Below are 21,396 nucleotides of genomic sequence, written 5' to 3' on the forward strand. Positions count from 1 at the left end.
TAGCAATACGGAATCTATTGTCACTTCCATTTTACGTATCAAAACAAGTTCCATCTGTCAATTCTGTGAAAATATTATCAAAATTCGTATTACATGGACGGTGGGAGTCACCAGATGATTTCTGAAAATGTTTCAGTCCACGATGCTTACTTTGTTCTTCATTCTACCTAGTAAGTGTAGACTTTTAGACTGTTTCAGTTTTGCTCCATTGACACAATTTTTACGGATGACCTCCAATATATTTTTCTTTTCAGTGTTATCCGAGGGGCGTATTTACGTTGAACAAAGCCCAGAATGTGGATCTACACAGCTCTCCGGACCGTCAGGAGTGATTACGAGCCCCCGATACCCCGATGGTTACCCTGATCATATCAGCTGCACATGGCGTATTTATGTGCCAGAGGGCTCTTCACTGACGATCAAGTATGATCAGATATTGATTTAATTAATTTACGTATTCCGACAGAATTATTGTTATACACTATGTGTGAGAATTTAAAAAATATTGATTAACTGCCTATTTAAAAGATACAAAGACTATTATTATTCGATCATAAAAAAAAATTTGTTACTGACTGATTTGTATTTTTTTCATATTATCAGAACGACATTTTATTCAATAATCCCCTGACATATTTCTCATATTTTCACAAAGTTTAGTTTTTACACAGATTATTGGATTATTTATACTGTTGAAACTAGTTTATACACAGTCAGCTAACTCACTTTTTTTTAAAGTACTTTTATATTTAAAATCACCCATCAGAATGTTTCATGTGACATAATATACTAATAATAACGAGGGTATACTGACAGAACGCATTATTTCAGTTTTTCTGTTTTAAATGCCAAAATGTATACAATTTTACGCTCTACGTCCTGGTAAAACGCACAAAGGCATAGGATATAATGGTGAGAAAATAGAAACATTATTAAATCATATTGTTATTTTTTTATTCTGATAGAAAGCATGATAATGACTTAATGCGTTCTGCGTATACAAAATACAGGACTTGTAACATGTTGTATATTGTGTTTGCCATAAAGGTTAGTCTTTATAATGTAGAAAAAATGTTTTTAAATCATAAAAACCTTTTTGCGATTATCTCAGAACTTGTTTTAATGAGTTAATGCTTTCTGTCAGTATACCCTCGATAATGTATGTATACATATTGTTCAATTTAATCTTGCAAGTAACTTGGCCAATGCGTGATTTGTGTTTATTGTTTTAGATTACTCGACATAGATATTGAACCTGACCCAAACTGCTATACTTCTAAATGCTGTTCTAAAAATTGGCTTTCGTTCTCTTCAAAGCCAATGTGTGGACACAATATTACTCTTCCAGTTCTGACTACTGATAGACAACTACCGGTTATAAAATTTCATACATCAAAGGTGACTCAAATGTTTTCTCTCAATATTTTTTTTTTACCATGTCCAATCCCAAAAAAATCATATGGGTCTCCACAGATGAATATAAAAATCCTTTAATAAATGGTTGAGTACTAATTTCATTCCTACCCACCGTGTAACAGACATTCAACTGTTATTACAAAAGAGATCAAATATTATAATTAATAAGGTACTTAATACTTAAGGTTCTAAAATAATTGGTTATTTAACGTAGGTAGTGTATTTGATGCAGGTGCTCTATCGGCGAGCCAAAAGTACGAGGACAATAAATTGTCCGATTTGTCTATGCTCTGCTACTGATCAATGGACGATAACGAATGAGTAAAAAAATCAGGCTGTCAAAGGTTAATAAAGTACCGTAATATCTTCCAAAAATCCTGAAATTTTGTGTTATTTACATATACATTTCCATAAAATAATATAGCAGTGAAAACAACATGAGTTTTACATTTTCTTTTAAGAATTTCATAAATTAAAATAAAAAATAATTGGTAAATATCTCATTTTCTAATATGTAAATCTGAATGATTGCGTATCAATGTCAAATTTAAATTACGTAGTGGCTAACGGACAAATTCTGGCAACTCGGCGAGTAAAATATCAAACATGTTTGAAATCCAACGAACCTGGTCTGCTGACTTAAAAGTCTGCAGATTTGGGGTGCTCCATGCGAAAAAAAGTCCAAAGACTGTAAATCGTCTGACTTGCGTGCCAATGGAGCACGGGCATTAGTTTTTACTTATTTTTTTATTACATTTTAACTCTGCTTTAAACTAAGTCAAATATCTATCATGAGATCAATGTTAGGCCATCAAAGCTTATATTGAGACATTCTTTACAAAACATGGTTGTTAGCTACTTACATAATTAACTTTCTCTGGATGTCTGTGAATTTTGCCAGATGTAGGATTCAAACTAGACACAGGGCTCGAAATGGACCGGAGCGCACTGAAGTGTCGTTCCGGTTCGTGACATTGACAAAATTATCGCTCCGTCTCGTGGAAAAAATATTTTGACTGTTTGAGCTCGATAGACCATATAATAGAAAATGTAACACATTTATTTTTATGAAGTACACATAAGATGTGATAACTATGTAAATATCTTCAGAAAATTGTTGAGTTGCGCTGACTAAACACCTAGGATCAGAGCGGGCACTTTGTCAGTTCTCCACTGAAATTATCGTGAAAATCCTTTATTGACCCTAAACTTTTGATACAGTTCAACAGTATTATAAATTCAAAATAAAAAAAATTTCCCATTTTAACAAAGTTGATACGGTATTTCCTTAATTTCTAATATAACGTAGCATTGTGCTGATAGGAAACTGTTCAGTTAGGTACCTACCTAATACTGGAGGTATTATTTATATCACCTTAATCCTTTTTGTCAATTTCAGGTAGCCAGAGTGGGTCGCGGATTTCGATTGATCTACTTCATCTGCCGAGATGATCAGTTCCGATGCGCAGACAGCCTAAGTTGTGTGAATTCAAGTCAAAGATGTGACGGGGTCGCCGATTGTAAAGACGGTTCTGACGAATGGCAATGTGGACATATCAAGAAATCGCATATTGTTTTGGATGGTGAGAATTTATGTTATTAATATTATTGTGTCACCTTAGCATTTTAGGCAAAGTTGAGGTTCTAATTTTTATCTCTTTTACCCATACGGCTCGAAATTATTGAAATAAATCATAGTGTCTGAAAAACTGGCGTGGCCAATTATTATTTTGTCTATTACAGTACTCTCTCAGTAATCCGCCGCTCGATTATCCGACAACTACTATAATCCACCGTTATTTTCACTAGTTGAAAGCACAAAATCAAGCTCTATAATTCGCCGGTATTCGTATGTCAAATTCAGTAGTCCGCAGCATACCTATGTCAGCGGTTCGCCGTCGTATTTAACGTAACTGAGGCATGGAACAACCTACCGGGACAAGCAACAATTTCATCGTGGAAATGCTGTGGCATGGCTGTGAATCAAGACGATGAAAACTGGGAACCGGAAGACTCATTTCCATTAGGAGAATTGATTCAGATGGCAACTGAAAATTCAGAGCTAACGCGAAATGTTTTAGAAGAATGGATAGCTCATATCAAGAGGCTTGAAATGTGAGGATGAAGATAATAATTGTCAACCGACTGCAGCTCGTACAGTCAAATTAGAAGATGCTCTAGCTGGGATTGATATTACCATTAAATGGGTAGAGGAAAATAATGCAACCAACAACACACTCATCATGTTACATAAATTACAAGATGACATAATCTTCCAACAATATTCAGGAAAAAAACAGTGATTTACTGTAATATGTAGCTAATAAACTTAATTTATAAATATGTATAATGTAATACATATGTACTGTCCAGCAAGTTCTTCTTGGCTACGTGTTAAAACTGTGAAGTAACAAGCTCCTCCCATTTTTAACCGCACTTCCATTATAAACTGACAAGCCCCTCCTATTTAGTCGACGACAGCGCCTTCCGGCTTTTGCCTAAATCTTCTTGTTGGACAGTACATACTTGATTGTGATTAGAGTTGGGTTTCGGGAATTCTCGAGAAATTTTCGAGATTTTCCATCCCGAATCTCGAGAATTGAAATTTTTAACTCTAACGAGAATCTTTTCTCGGGATTCGGGATTTCTTTATTATCAAATATTACTTGAAAAAACGATTATCTATATGAAAAAAGTGGACAGAAAACACAAAACGTTCAAGGACTGACCGGGGCATTTAACTCAATTAAGCCAACGTCGACTCAAAATGAGCGCAATTTATGCAACATCGGGGAATTTTTTGTCTCAAAAGCGTATGCGATTGTCAGACGTAGCGATTGACAGTCTGTGTTTTTTGGAATTCTATTTTAATAAGTAATGTTTTGAATTATTTTTGTTTTCCTACTTCTATTTTGTTTGTCTTGTTACATAAATAAAAAAAATCATATTTTTTTGGAATTTGTCTGTTTTTACGGTGATTTTAGGATTTTTGCAGGTTTTTTTTTAAATTTCCCAATTTCTCGAGAATTCTTTTCTGGAAATCCCGAATCTCGAGATTGAGATTTTCTCGGGAAATACCTAACTCTAATTGTGATTATAAATAAAACCGTAAGGTGCTACATAGTACAAATTTCTCAATAAAAATTATTTTTATGAAATACTAACATGTAACTTCTTCCGGTAGACACTGATAGGTTTTTCAAGAAATATGGAAGCTATGAAAATTTTCGACTAGCTTCATTTTCATTCAACTGATAATAATTCTTCAATACATTAAAACCTATTTGTTGTTTGAAAGTACACACATAATTATTATGTCTAAAACTAGATGTGGGAAAGTATTATTATAATACTTTTGACTTTTTGTAGTTTAGGAAATTAAGATGTATTAAGGGCCCACATGCCCAACGTAGATCAAAATGGAGATGGTAATTATGGTATTTTCAGAGCGTCCTGGACATTTCTTAAACGTTGTAGATAATCTATTTAAAAGGATAATAAGGCTTCAAACTTATATACATAGATTATCTACAACGTTTAAGAAATGTTCAGGCTAATGCTTTGAAAATACCATAAAAACTCCATTTTGACCTACGTTGGGCATGTGGGCCGTTAAACTTCATTTAATTTCATACCATGTCTTGGATTATCTATCATATTATTTGAGAATCAATATAATTATATCAAATGAAAGGTTTTATTGTTATCTTTATTAAATATTTGCCGACTATTAAATTGCTAAAACAATAATAATATAAGAAGTGGGATCACCAATCTGTGTGAGTTCAATTATCACAGAATTATCACCCATTAACTAGATGTTGATAATATTAATATTTTGTTATATTGATAAAGCAAATTTATAACTGACCTTTGGAAAGACCCATTACATAAATACAAAATGTCATATTACGCCTACATATTATTATATTACACAGATTCTCTGTAAAAATATAATACACTGTAGAATTAACAACAGTAAACATAAAGAAATAAAGTCCAGTGTACGAAAATATGATGAGAGTATCGGTTTTTCTTAAATTTTGAGAAATCTCTGATATGGGCTTTAGAATCACTCGATTTTAGAGTCAATCAAATCATATACACTACTTAATTTTTTCTTAAAATCCATTCTTCACAGTTCAATAACCATCTGATAAATGAAGAAATAGTGATAGACTTCATGGAGTTAAAATGTGATAATAAACTTTGTTTATCGTTTCCCAATCAGCTGCCAACAGCATTTTTCACTTGCAATTAATTTAGTATGTGGCATATGTCATTAAATCTGGCATTCTGGCAATATCGAGACTGCTTTCAAAGTTTTCATAAAAATAATAAACAAAATATATAAAATAAAATGAAAATGTAGAAGTGTATTAATTCAAACTTCCAAAAGGAGGCTCGGACTCCAATAGTAATCTTTGAAATATGTAGGTAGATACTCATACAACAAAGAAATCTATTTCTTTTTAGACCGAGTTGAAAAAATGTGTGTCTTGTATATTATCATGAGAAGAACATTTAAAATTTCACTGACAATGTTTCACTGGCAGAGCTAAATAAGGGTGTATCTCTATCCTTTAGAAATTTTATCCATGAACAATAAGCTATAAGAGACACAATTAGTGATCACTTTTGAAGATTCTATTCAACTGCCCGAATTCGCTCCATGCCAGTTTGATTCCACGAGCAATTTCGTCATATATACCACTGTCAATTGACATTTGTTGCCGAGATAGACATAGTTGTTGACACTTTTCAATTTGAGCGCCATTGTTGAGGATCATTTTTGGTTCAACAAAGTAGTTTTCATTACTTTTGACTTCTAGGATCAACTTTTATGGAATGTAAATGCAAACTCTGCAATTCTTGGTAATTTTGACCTGTGTGTCCCTGATAACTGTCACACAAATCGGGAATATCACTATTTGTTCTCCCAAGGTGCATAACTAACATGCCATTGGTATTGCCAATTGGACAGACAATAACTGTGTTCAACCAAATTGATTCGGATATTGATAGCATATGCGAAAACTCCCAAGCGTTTTTTGACAAAAAATCGTCGATTTAGTTTTTTTTAAATAACTAATTCTACACATGTTTTAAAAATTTGAAACTTTTTTTGTGTGTTCTCAATGGTGTATAAAGCAATAATAAGTAATAATATTGATAGTTTACATCAATTAAACAAAAGAAAAAAATAATGTATCAATATTTATTTAGAAATGAACGGATAAAACTATGTTTGAACAACAAAACAAGTGTGACAACATTTTTTTATTTATAATTGATTTATCAAATTTTATAATATAATCTATCCTTATGTAGTAACAGAAAAAAAAATAAACAAATTATTATTTATCTATGAAATAGAATTTTTATAAAGTAATCAAAAAAAATCGTATAGTGTCCAAGGTATTCAAGAATATTATTCAATTCACGAAATCGCAAGAGAATTCGATATAGTATCGACGACTAACTGATATGGAATGAAGTAATTTCAAAAAATAAGTCTCAAAGCACTAAATCATTTATAATAATATTTATATTCATGTATTTTTTCACCATCTTACGAAAAGTACAGTGGCATCCATTGTTAGTTCAAAAATTACAAACTTCATTTTGTAATGTGATATATGAATCATAAAACAACTAAAAGAAATATCAGAATTTAAAATGTGTCATAAAAATAATGTTTTATTATTTTTATGACCCTCTTTGGTCTCAAGTTCGACAGCAGAGCAATTATGACTTGTGAGTTAATAGGGTGTGACATAATTATAAATAAAGCCGACACTAAAATAAATGTTACTCACACTCAACACACAGTGAATATAATGCTTTGTCTACACCAGACGAAATATGACGGGAAAAAATTTGGAATAAATCGTAAATTTGGTTCCAAACTTTCGGCCGATGGATCGGCCCAGATGGAGTTTTCGCATAGGTATGGTGGGCCGAAATATCGGCCCCGTGGGAGTAAAAGGGTTAAAATAGGGTTTACTTAACTCCATTGGCATACTTCCATGTGCTGATATATCGCTGCCTCAGTACAAGGGTACACTGTTTGACAAAATGTCAGTTTTGACTTATGAATTACAAAATATGGTTAAGTAAAAATCAGTTAAGTTTCTAGGCAAGACTGCACTATTTTTGTAGAAATTTATTTTACCATAATATTTCAGATACATTTGTATGATGAATATCAAAGAAGTATAATTGTTTTAGTGCGATACTACGCTTTATTACATAAATTGATTTAATTCAAATATGGGAGGGAATTTAAGGTTCTCCTTTATAATTTTAGATAAAATATTCATTTTTTTAGGATATTTACATAATAATAATCTCCTATATATTATTATCCTAAGAGATTTTGGAAAATTCACTAACGGCTCATTTAAGCGACATTTTATTGTTATTTTTACATCTTCACTTCGAAATGTGCGCTACCGATTCATCTACCGATTGAATTGAACACGTTTCAGAAATTTTCCATGATTTTACATGTACGTGACGTTTATATCCGATATTTTCTTACACACCGTATACGATCGCCATATTTACTGTCCACGCCTGTCAGAATGACGTCTTCGTCGCTTAAGACCTTCTAATCCTTTATTTGACAAACGAATTCGATTATTTTTATTCAAATATCGTAATGTAGGCATTGGCGCACTTTTTTCCGGTGAAAAAACCATAATCCTGGTACAATTCACTACGTATAATATCTTTTGACAGGAGCGTGCGCCACTGTCCGCCATTTCATAGATAACATGATATTCCAAATTTGATTTTTTTTAAATACTTCTTTGTGGCTGTTACGCACTATTTTTTTTATTGAATAATTACCTAGGCTACTAATTTCCATAGATCACAATATAGTCATATTAAACTAACAAAGTTGCCATTGCAAACAATGAAAGAAATTAATACGAATTGTTATAGTTATCAAAATGAGTCATATTGTATAATATCTACCTATTTCTATCGTCCCTATCATCATCAATCTTGACCTATCCACTGCTGGATGAAGGCCTCCTCAGCCTTATTCGACTCTTTACTTACACATGAATTGTTATATTTATCAAAATCAGTGATATTATATTATTATCTACCTTTCTATATATAATGCCATTATTATCACGAGCCTCAATAAATCCACTGCTGGATGAAGGCCTCTCTACGTTGATTGTATTATTGACAGTATTGAATTTCTAATGTTATTTATCTACATATTCATATCGTCATCATAATCATCATCATCATCAACCAGGATCAATCCACTGCTGGATGAAGAGTTCCGCAACCTGATTCTACTACTGTTGGTTTAACGAATTTGTGATATTATACATATTTCTATCCATCTTATCATCATCGACTTGAACCAATCCACTGGTAGATATTGGCCTCTCTAGGCCGAATCTACTCCTTTCTGTCATATGAATTGCTGTATTTATCAAAATCGGTGATACTATATTTATCTACATATTCATATTGTCATCATCATCATCATCAACCAGGATCAATCCTCTGCTTAATAAAGACCTCCATAGACTGATTCTACTCCTTTTTGCCATATGAATTTCTGTATTTATCAAAATCGGTGATATTATATTTATCTACATATTCATATAGTCATCATCATCACATCGACCTGAACCAATACTTACTCCGTTATGTCATATGAATCCCTGTATTTATAAAAATTGGTGATATTATATATATTTTATCTACATATTCATATTGTCATCATCATCATCATCAACCAGTATCAATCCACTGCTTAATAAAGACCTCCATAGACTGGTTCTACTCCTTTTTGTCATATGAATTTCTGTATTTATCAAAATCGGTGATATTATATTTATCTACATATTCATATCGTCATCATCATCATCATCATAACATCGACCTGAACCAATACACTGCTTAATAAAGACCTCCATAGACTGATTCTACTCGTTTTTGTCATATGAATTTCTGTATTTATCAAAATCGGTGATATTATATTTATCTACATATTCATATAGTCATCATCATCACATCGACCTGAACCAATACTTACTCCGTTATGTCATATGAATCCCTGTATTTATAAAAATCGGTGATATTATATATTTTATCTACATATTCATATTGTCATCATCATCATCATCAACCAGTATCAATCCACTGCTTAATAAAGACCTCCATAGACTGATTCTACTCCTTTTTGTCATATGAATTTCTGTATTTATCAAAATCGGTGATATTATATTTATCTACATATTCATATCGTCATCATCATCACATCGACCTGAACCAATACACTGCTTAATAAAGACCTCCCTAGCCTGATTTTACTCCGTTCTGTCATATGAATCTTTGTATTTATAAAAATCGGTGATATTATATTTATCTACATATTCATATCGTCATCATCATCATTATCATCATCATCGACCTGAACCAATCCATTGCTTAATAAAGACCTCCTTAGCCTGATTCTAATCCTTTCTGTGATATGAATTTCTGTATTTATCAAAATCGGTGATATTACATTTATCTACATATTCATATCGTCATCATCATCAACCAGGATCAATCCACTGCTGGATAAAGGGTTCTGCAACCTGATTCTACTACTATATTATGCCTATTTCTATCGTCCTTATCATCATTGACCTAAACCCATCTACTGCTGGATAATGGCCTCCCAAGCCTGATTCTACTCCTTTCTGTCATTTGAATTGCTGTATTTATCAAAATCGGTGATATTATATTACTATTTATACTTCCATTATCATTATGAGCCTGAATCAATCCACCGGTGGATAAAGGTCTCTCTAAGTTGTTTGAATTTCTGTCGGTCATATGAATTGCTATATTTATCAAAATTGCTGATATTATATTTACCCATTCATAATATCGTCATTATCATCATCAACCAAGATTAATCCACTGCTGGATGAAGGTTATCCCAACCTAATTCTACTCTTCTTGGTCATATAAACTGCAATATTTTTTTAAATTTGTGATTTTATATACCTACCCATTTATATCGTCATTATCGTCATCAACCTGTATCAATCCACTGCTGTATGAAGGCCTCTTTAAGCTGATTCAACATCTTTAGGTCTTATAAATTCCTGTTTTTATCAGATATATGTATTGCTTCATTATTTATCAACATTTGTCTCGATATGAATGTCCCGCACCGGGAAACTATATTGTTTAAGGTTAATTTTTAAATCAAAATATGATTTTTAAAATATTATTCTATGGCTCCGAGCATTTATTTTTTATAGACAATGAAACAAAATAATGTTTAAATTTATTTTTTATGCTGCTAACCTTTTTCTATTATGTAAATGGGACCCGAAAGAGATTAATATTCGCGTTATATTGGATCGCTATTTATGATAATCACGATTGAGATGTATAATTATTTATCATATTTAAATGCACATACCTACACCTATATTGTATTAAAATTAAAATGACAATGGTAGCAATCAGCAATTGCCAGCTGTTCTGCTAGGCCTAGCAGCCTGAAATGGTGTCAGACGATATTGAGAAGGCCAGACTCCAGAATAGACTACGCACATGACTCCAAATTTGTATTGGCAGTGACGACATGCAGATCGTAAAACTGACAAATCAGCTAAATTTTCAATTGTCTGACGTGAATGAAAATCCATCCCGAAGGAAAAACTATGGCGCCGTCTATACACGCTTTACAATTTTTATATTAAAATCCAACACCAAGTCACTATGACGAAAAGCTGTCTGCAAGACCTAGCGAGACAGACTGGCGAGAGCCAGCTGGCTCAGCTAGTAAGTACCTATATCTAATTACTCTCGTATTTTTATTTAAAAACTTTGACAGCCATTTTCTCTTAACAGGTTTTTGTCAAATAATGTACCCTTGTACTGAGGCAGCGATATATATACTTGTAATTTTTGTATTTACTCTTCATACTGTTTTTCTACTACTGCTTCTATTTCTTTGTATTTTATAATGTTGTAATATGATATATTTGTCTGTTTATGTCATGTTGCGAATGTCTTGCATTTGTAAATTGTAAAGTTCACTCATCCAGTTACGTCGACGATGGCCGAGTGGTTACCAAGTCGGATTATAATATCGCGGGTCCCGGAATCGAATCCCGGGTCTGGCAAAATTTACGTGTAATTTTTCAATGTGTATGGACCTACATAATAGGTTGAGCAAATGGCTAATATCAAGTTCTTGTAATAATAAAAATCTGTTAATACATCCTCCACTAAGCACTAAGTATGAGCAGTCGCGAAGAGAGGCCAATAAGACTATAACAACAAAGAAGCAAGCATACCTAAACGCAACAGTGCTTAAAATGGAAAACAACTGTAGGAATAACAGATCCAGAGACGCATACAAAGGGGTCAACTTTTTCAAAGGATTTATACCCACCACCAGCCTATGCCGGACGAAAACGGGAGAGATGATAGGTGATGAAGAAGGAACTAAACAAAGATGGATGGAATTCTTCAAGGAACTCCTGAACCCTAACTTACAGGATGAAAATACCCCACCGGATCCACGACTACAGCACCAGTGCGACGAACCATGTATCTCTCCACGCACGCTTAGTGAAACTGAAAGAGCTATTATGACACTAAAGAATCATAAAGCACCAGGAGCCGATAACATCCCTGCAGAACTTCTCAAGTATGGTGGACACCGATTAACAGCAGCGTGCATGAGTTAATGCTTAAAATCTGGGAGTCCGAAAGCATTCCAGCGGATTGGCAGATCAGCGTTATCTGTCCAATATATAAAAAGGAGACAGACTGCGATGTGAAAATTTCATAGGGATATCACTCCTGAGCACAAGTTATAAGGAATTCACAATAATCCTGAAGACAAAACTGGAAGGTTACGCTGAAAACATAGTAAGTGAATACCAAGCTGGCTTCAGAGCAGGAAGGTCTACAACGGATCAGCTCTTCACAGTTCGTGAAATACTGGAAAAATCCTGTGAATTTGATGTGGACATTTATCAGCTCTTTGTTGATTTTAAGCAGGCATATGACAGCATCGATCAGGGAAAACTATTCGCTGTCCTTCTGGACTTTCAAATCCCACCGAAACTAGTCAGGCTTGTTAGAATCACACTGCAGAATACACACTCCCAGGTGAAGGTGAATGGCCAACTGACGGATGGCTTTGAAGTATCTCGGGGTCTAAAGCAAGGAGACGGATTGGCTCCCATGCTGTTCAACTTAGCCCTCGAATCTGCTATAGACTATATTAAGCAGACTAAGCCAACTGGTTGGCTACGTAGACGACCTCAACATGATGGGCAGATCCATACAGATTGTGAAGAAAGAATTTGACCACCTCCAAAGAGCCGCACTAGAGATTGGCTTAAAAGTAAATGAAAACAAAACATGGTACAAAGCTGACAAAATCAGAGTAGGCTAGGCCAAAGTTCCAGTTTTGGAAACACTCAATTTGAGGTTGTTAACCGGTTAACCGCTGAAAATAAATCGTACTTCTCATTGCTGCCCATATTCAAATCCAGGAATGTCCACAGAAAAACTAAGACCCGGCTCTATAAAACCGTCATACGCACAGTCGTTGCATACGGGTGCGAGTCATGGACGCTAAATATGAAAGCAGCTGAAATGGTGGACTGCTTTGAGAGAAAGATCCTGAGGCGGATATACGGACCCATGAATGATGGTGGGGAGTGGAGAATTAGGTACAACACGGAACCATACCACTTATACCAAAATTCAAAACTCTCCACCTTTATAAAACTCCAGAGGCTAAACTGGGCAGGCCATGTCCAGCGCATGCCTAAGTCACGGATACCGAAGAAGATCCTCGAAGGAAACCCAGGGGGGAAAAGGCCAGTGGGAAAGCCACGCACACGATAGGGTGATAACGTTACAAAAGATGCCAACCAGCTACTAAAAATCAGGAACTGGAAAAGACGTGCGGAGGACCGTACCGGCTGGAGGACGGCGGTGGAGGAGGCCAGGGCTCGACTCGAGCTGTAGCGCCATCGAAGAAGAATAATACATCCTCCACCCCGTGGAGACCCATATGATCTCCATAGCATCAAACATGGTTTAAAAATATTTACTATTTGTAAATAAAAAAATTGCTGTTTGAAATTATTTTACCATTTGATCTATATCTACCTACCTAATATAATATTTAGAGCAATTTCAATCTTTATTTATACATAAATATCTTTGGAGACTTATGTGATACTTAATGTTATTTTTTTATAGCATGCAGTGGTGAAAATATGGTTCCTTGTGGCAGTGGTGATAGTGGATGCTATAACAATGTGACTGGCCGATGTGACGGCATCGCTGACTGTCCAAATATGGGAGCCGATGAATTAAATTGTGGACCTTGCGGAATGAACATGTTATATTGCAAGTAAGTTAGACAATTACAGCATGTTTATTATTAGATTGCCACAATAGACAGATTTAAGTAGTTTTATTGTTATCAAAGACAACCAACTGTTATTGGTTTTTATAAAACAATGATATAAAAGGTTGTTAATTAATTAATGAAGTTAAATTTAGTGTTCTATTTATTGTATGGGTGCTCACATCACTCTCTGTGGACTCAGTACCTGAGGAACTTGTGGTACAGATGTTTGTGTCTGCATGTAGACAGGAAGCTGTGTATTAGTTGGTTACTCTAATTTTTAGAGTAACTAACTCATTAATTCTATAGACTTTATTGTAATTGTTTTTGCAGGATGGGTGGGTGTTATCCTCTATGGGGCTCGTGCGACAGTGTGTCGCAGTGCGCGGGCGGGTGGGATGAAGGCGAACTCGGAGGGTGCGGCTCATGTAAGCAAGACGAGGCCCCGTGCGGTCCCCTCGACCCCTGTCACTGCTTCCACGTGAGAAGCCAGCGCTGCGATGGCCAGATGGACTGCCCCCATGCCCACGACGAACTTTCTTGCGGTTTGTGTTGAATTTAAATACAATTCACAGTAAAGATTGTCCCGAGTTCAAATCTCTGCAGCATTTTGCCTGGAAGGCAACATTTATAGATAAAGATGAAATATGCCTTCCATATGCATGCAGTCAGATCGTCAATTTGATTTTTCTATTAATGTGTGTTTGGATCCAGTATGTATCACGAAAATGGCGTTTCTGTAAATCGCTTTTAAAAAATCTATTGAAATAGACAAACTGACAAGACTGATATTTGAAATTTTCAGTAGCGGGATGTGAAGATAAAATTGCCTGCACTGATATCCAAGGATGCTATTCTCCATCGCAGAGGTGTGACGGCATAGCTCAGTGTCTGGATGAGTCAGATGAGATTAGCTGTTATACTCAATGTAAGTTTTATTGATATTATTTGTGGTATTTTTGATAACATTACATTATTATATTTGTTTGAATATTTTGTCAAACTGTAGATCACTTTTAAAATTACTTTAATGACTACAAGGGGAGTTCCATAAGTTCGCGGAATGGTGGTGAAAGTAGCAAGTATTGGAGTTAAAATTATTTTTTTATTGTTAGGTAATCCTTTTTAAGGTGTTTTTGAACGATCAGTTTTGCTATCCAATCAGTATCCGTTTCTGTCGAGCTGTTCGTTAAACTGACGTGTGAATGCAAAACTGAAGCGGCCAACTGAAACCAAAATGGAAATGAGACAGGATGGATTTTCTATCAGTTATCGTATCCGTTTTTGGAGTTAATTAGTAGGAGTAGGAGTAATAGGAGTAAATTAGTATGTTGCCATATTTTAAAAAGTACTACTTTTCTAATTTGGATTAAATATTATGATTTCTTTAAATGTGACGTTAAAAAACAAACGTGGCCATCTCCAGTCACTGACTTTTTTGAGATTTTTGGTTGGTATGACTGCTTGTGTTGTTTTATATAATAATATTCACTTCAGACATGTCTATCTCCTTATTTTCTGCTTAAAAAATCAAAATAAAAGTTGTGATTTTTTTCAAACTTAGTCATCTCCATTGACTTTTTATATCAAACGTGGTCACATTCGTCTTAGCCAATCACGACGTAGCACTTTTTCAGAATGGCCAATCATGTCGGGGCATTTTATCAATATGGCTCCCATCAGCAAAAAGTTTTCTCTGTATATAAGATGTGCTCTTCAAGTTTTTAAGCGAAATAATTGTCAAAGAATGGAAAATAATCCAAATAAAGTTTGAAATAGTGTCTCCAGAGAATGCACGAAAGTTTACCAGATCAAATTATACCATTAAACGTTCAAAGAAGACTGAAAAACGGTAAGTAAATTTTGATTTTCAAACGTTTTACGACAGTTAGCATCTTAGAACCTCAGGGCTGTGCCTTGGCTGTTCATATTTTAAGTTCAGTTTTAAAGCTGCATAATATCGTGTAAACTGGTTCAGTCATCTATATTTTTTTATATATTTTTATTCAAAAATATTGTTATGTTTGCTTAGTTACCTATTTAATTCTAATATCATAAAACTCAAAATAAATTCATAAACCCAATTATAATTTTCAAATTATTAAGTGTTAGTTGTAAATATGAAATAAGTTATACATTTATATTGTTGTTTTTTTCGGGTGCCGGACGAAATCCCGAAGGCCGAAATCCCGTAAAATAAAAAAATATAAACAGTAATAATTTTCAACCAGCGGCACCCCAATAGGCGGCGCTTTTCCTCGATTGTATAATTTAACAAGATAATTAAAATAGTTATATAAAAACTATTATTAATTATAAAATGAAGCAAGAAAATAATTTTCAACCAGCGGCACCCCAATAGGCGGCGCGTTTTCTAGAGTGTGTAATTTAACAAGATAATTAGAATAGTTATATAAAAACTATTATTAATTATGGAATGATGCAACAAAATAATTTTCAACCAGCGGCACCCCAAAAGGCGGCGTTTTTTCTCGATTGTATATTTTAACTAGATAATTAAAATAGTAGTATTTAAAACTATTATTAATTATGGAATAAAGCAACAAAATAATTTTCAACCAGCGGCACCCCAAAAGGCGGCGCTTTTTCTCGATTGTATATTTTAACTAGATAATTAAAATAGTAGTATTTAAAACTATTATTAATTATGAAATGAAGCAAGAAAATAATTTTCAACCAGCGGTACCCCAATAGGCGGCGCTTTTCCTTGAGTAAGTAATTTAACAAGATAATTAAAATAGTTATATAAAAACTGTTATTAATTATGAAATGAAGCAACAAAATAATTTTCAACCAGCTGCACCCCAATAGGCGGCGCTTTTCCTCGATTGTATAATTAAACAAGATAATTAAAATACTTATATAAGAACAATTATTAATTATGGAATGAAGTAAGAAAATAATTATCTTGTTTAATTACACACTCTAGAAAAAGAGCCGCCTATTGGGGTACCGCTGGTTAAAAATTATTTTTTTGCATTATTTCATAATTAATAATATTTTTTATATAACTATTTTGATTATCTTGTTAAATTATACAATCGAGAAAAAGCGTCCCCTTTTGGGGTGCCGCTGGTTGAAAATTATTTTGTTGCTTGATTCCATAATCATGAATAGTTTTTTTATAACTATTTTAATTATCTTGTTAAATTACACATTCAAGAAAAAGCGCCGCCTATTGAGGTACCGCTGGTTGAAAATTATTTTTTTGCTTCATTCCATAATTAATAATAGTTTTTAATACTACTATTTTAATTATCTAGATAAATTATACAATCGAGAAAAGGCGCCGCCTTTTGGGGTGCCGCTGGTTGAAAATTATTTTGATGCTTGATTCCATAATTATGAATAGTTTTTATTATAACTATTTTAATTATCTTGTTAAATTACACATTCAAGAAAAAGCGCCGCCTATTGGGGTACCGCTGGTTGAAAATTATTTTTTTGCTTCATTCCATAATTAATAATAGTTTTTAATACTACTATTTTAATTATCTAGATAAATTATACAATCGAGAAAAAGCGCCGCCTTTTGGGGTGCCGCTGGTTGAAAATTATTTTGTTGCTTCATTCCATAATTAATAACAGTTTTTATATAACTATTTTAATTATCTTGCTAAATTACACACCCAAGAAAAAGCACGCCTATTGGGGAACCGCTGGTTGAAAATTAATACTGTTTAAATTTTTTTATTTTTCGGGATTTCGGCCTTTGGGATTCCGGCCATTCGGGATTTCGGCTTTCGGGATGTCGGCATTCGGGATTTCAGCATTCGGGATTTCGTCCGGCACCCATTTTAACACAACCCTGTTTGTTAGAATACAAAACAAACCAATCGAATACAAAACAAAACTGTCCATCTCCAATAGTATTTATTTCAAACCTGGTCAAATCCAGATGATACAAAACAAACATAGCCATCTCCAACATAAAATCGTAAATATCTTGTTTGTTAAAGATTCGCGATTATTGAGCATTGTTTAAATTGTATCTTTTAAATAAAATATAATCATAAATTAGGAAATTATTAACTTACGGGTTCAAATTAACCACAAAAACAAAAAACTTGATTTACTCAGTTTCACTTGTGATGGAGATGGCTACGTTTGTTTTTTAGCGTCACAAATATAGATAGGTACTGCATTACACCAACCAATATGTTTAGAAAGTAATTATAAAAATAATATTCATTTTTAGTGTATAAAAAATAGGTAAATATACACCGCCGACTCCGAACAGACCTGGCAACTGAAACCTCGATAGAACGGACAATTGATCGTCTAAATACACCGCCGTTTCAAAACTGAACGGACCAAAACGGAAACCTCGACTGAACGGATAACAGAACTGACGTTTAAAAGGACCTTTAGGTATTCTTGTGGAATTTCAAATTGATTGTTCCATTAAATCGCTTCCAATATTCAAAAGAACAAATGGAAGTCTATGATAATTTAAAAAATGTCAAATATTGAGCTTCGTTCAGTAATTAAATTCCTCACAAAATAGGGGAAACTATCAAAAATTAATGAAATTGGTTTATGGCACTCTTTGCTGTGGTAAAACAATGATTTACAAATGGTCACGTTTATACAACGTAGAGTGTCATTAGAAGATGATAACCGTTGTGGAAGGCCAAGTGACATCACTACACATGAAATGGTACTAAAAATCAATGATGCCCTTATAGAAAATGGTCGGCTAAAACTAATCAAAATCGCAGAAACGTTCAATCTATCCAAAATAATAATTTTCAAAATTTTACACGAAAATCTTGGGATATCAAAGGTAAGCGTAAGATGGGTTGCGACGAATGCTTATGCCACATCAAAAAAATTACTGTGTGGAATGTTCTAAGCAAGTTTAAAGCTGCCTGGCGTCAATCAAGACGAACTTAAACAAACCCGAACAAAACTGTTACGGCAGATGAAACGTGGGTTTATCATTATGACCCTAAGTTAAAACAGAGTCTGTGCAGTGGCATAAAAAGGGTGGTTCAGCCCCCAAGAAGTTTAAGGTTGTACCATCGGCTGGGAAGGTGATGGCAACAATGTTTTGGTATTCACAAGGAATCCTGTTAATAGATTATAAACCAAAAACCACCAACATCACTGGACTGTACAACGCTAATATTTTAAGTCACTTAAAAGAATCGATTAAAGTAAAAAGGAGGGGCAAATTAACAAAAGGCGTGTTCTTACTTCATGACAACGCACTTGTTCACAAGGCTCAATTGCAATGGCTGCTATGAGAAAATGCAGCTTCCAGGAATTACCTCACCAACCTTACAGTCCTGATCTGGTACCTAGTGATTATTACCTGTTTCCAAATTTGAAGAAAGACTTGCGTGGAAAACATTTTGACGGTGATGAGTCTCTACAGGCAGCTGTAAACGACCATTTTGAAGGCAAATCAGAAAATTATTTTTATGAAGGCTTAGAAAAATTAATCGATAGATCTAAGAAGTGTATTCATGTCTGATGAGATTATATTGAAAAATAAATATATAAAACATGTATATATAATATATTCTTTTCTTTCTGTCCCATTCCGCTAACTTATGGAACTCCCGTCGTATCTACATATATTATTAGTTTTCTTTATTTTACGTTTATAAATCTTAACAAGGTATGAGGGTAATTTAATGTACTTTATAAGAGGTTAATGTCTAATAGGAAGAACAAACATCCCGTTACAAATGATGTTCTAATGGTGAGTTAAAAGCTCGACATGCTGATCAATCATCTTGGCTGTTTTTCAACTTTTAGCTCTGTCAACAAAGTTCCGGTGCAGCATTTCGGGAAGATGTGTCGATGACATCTATATCTGCAATGGGGAAGACGACTGCGGAGACGGCTCTGATGAAGTCGATTGCGTTAAGGTACCCTACTTTATAAACTAATGAAAGTATTATAACTGAATGCATTTCTTCAGTTTCAAAGAAATATTATGTTAATTTATTTCATCCAGTTAATTGTATTTAAGTGTTCTTTGTACAAGAATTATGTTGAGTCTGTCAATTTGAGGCCAGTACTAAAATGTCTTACTGATATAAGAAACGCTTTTATTTACAGAACTCAGTTGTAACAATGGTGGTGATGGGTTCACTGGCGTGCGGCATGTTGGCGGTATTCGGAGTGGCGTGTGGCTGGCGGTACTATGTAACCAGAATACGATCACCCGCTGTCAATTCGCAAAACGCCTACCAGCGGCAAATTGATCAAGGCCCTCTCGATGAAGGATCCCTCTACCACTTGTACCGCGAACCTCCTCCGACCTACCAAGAAGCCGTTCTGCAAGGCGCTTCGGCACCCGTTTACTGTCATCCAACTAGGTATGAGATACCATTGACAATGTAGTGACCTACAATTATTCAACCCTTGCATGGCATTATTTGTACAGATTTGAGAGTAATGTCAGTTGTGTAATAATAATTAATTATGCGTGGTTCTGATGTGTTGTTTAGTAGTATTCGTCACAATTACGATCCTGTTGAATGTAGGCTGAATTTACAATGGGGGTGGGCGAATGGCTAATCACCATTCCTCGTAAAAGTTTTATTCAATTTATTATTTACTAAAAATGTAATAATTTCCTAAAAGAGAAAAATAAATACCAATTAATTTTAATTTCCATTTTTACATTTATGTAGTTGCTACTACATTTTAAAATGATTGTTATAAAGAAAACGCATTACCATAAAGGTATAAAGTTTGATAGCTAGGGCAGGAAACAAGTGTGAATGGGGCAGGGCGACAGAAGGCAATACAACAAATGAAATAGCAACAGTAGAAAATTCCGCACATTTAGTTTTTTAGCCGAAAGCTATATGTATATTAAATATGTATTACAACAAAAAATATAAAGAATCAGCAGAATTGAATATTATTAATACATACATATTATAGTTATCGTTTTAAAATTACAATTGCTTATAGTCACATTGAAGGATATTTCGCTGACATATTTTATTAAATCGGTCTGCGTGCATAAAAAAAATGTTGTTGTCGATAGATTTACAAATATTCCGGTTCGCGGAGGGGAGTCCAGCATTCCCGTCGCAGCGGGCAGACGGCAGAGGGCACGCGCTTCCGTCGGGCGGGGCAGGTCCCCTCGACGGGCCCCCAAACCGCAGCAGGTGATCAAGCCCGCCCAACTGAGAGAGCAGGGCGTGGTCAGCCCTCAGATCATCGTCGGGGATCAGCTTTACCCTGAGAACGGAGCGCTGAGCGACAATGACACTCCGATGCTGGAGTTGTCCGACAATAATGCTAACGCGGGTCTATCAACCGACAATGACATCTCTCCGGACGCAGATGCAGACACCCGCTCGCCTAGTGGAACTTCCTGCTCCAGCCTCGTGTCCTGCGAATCTCACAATAGTTACCAATCTCCGTCTTAGTATTGCTTGTTGAAGTTATTATTGTGACCGACCTCGCCGGCGAGTATGCCTGTTAGTACCTGGCAAATTAATAAATAAACTTCCATGAATGTTTAGTTTGTAAGTATATCAATTTTTGGTGCATCAATTTTGTCTTTT

At 34.5% G+C, this 21,396-nt stretch overlaps 1 protein-coding gene across 1 annotated transcript; it reads left to right on the plus strand.

The window, feature by feature from the left end:
• Positions 1–6: 6 nt before the first annotated feature.
• Positions 7–21,396, plus strand: LOC147072262 (uncharacterized). Its single transcript, XM_085946806.1, has 10 exons — positions 7–170; positions 255–423; positions 1,233–1,398; positions 2,816–2,999; positions 13,687–13,840; positions 14,171–14,382; positions 14,643–14,765; positions 19,625–19,737; positions 19,931–20,190; positions 20,871–21,396. Exons 1-10 carry the CDS (start codon positions 128–130, stop codon positions 21,256–21,258), a joined length of 1,812 nt encoding a protein of 603 aa, XP_085802932.1. The 5' UTR covers positions 7–127; the 3' UTR covers positions 21,259–21,396.

Source organism: Rhyacophila brunnea, unplaced genomic scaffold, assembly GCF_057557595.1.
Source record: "Rhyacophila brunnea isolate RB1 unplaced genomic scaffold, BYU_Rbru_1.0 scaffold_2, whole genome shotgun sequence".
Lineage (NCBI taxonomy): Eukaryota > Metazoa > Arthropoda > Insecta > Trichoptera > Rhyacophilidae > Rhyacophila > Rhyacophila brunnea.

What these genes read in the sequence shown, in the direction of transcription:
- LOC147072262 (XM_085946806.1), top strand. Translation starts at nt 128, where the DNA reads ATGTTTCAGTCCACGATGCTTACTTTGTTCTTCATTCTACCTA. An exon ending in ATCGCATATTGTTTTGGATG is followed by an intron (nt 3,000 to 13,686) that starts GTGAGAATTTAT and finishes ATTTTTTTATAG; the next exon opens with CATGCAGTGGTGAAAATATG. An exon ending in ATGAACATGTTATATTGCAA is followed by an intron (nt 13,841 to 14,170) that starts GTAAGTTAGACA and finishes TTGTTTTTGCAG; the next exon opens with GATGGGTGGGTGTTATCCTC.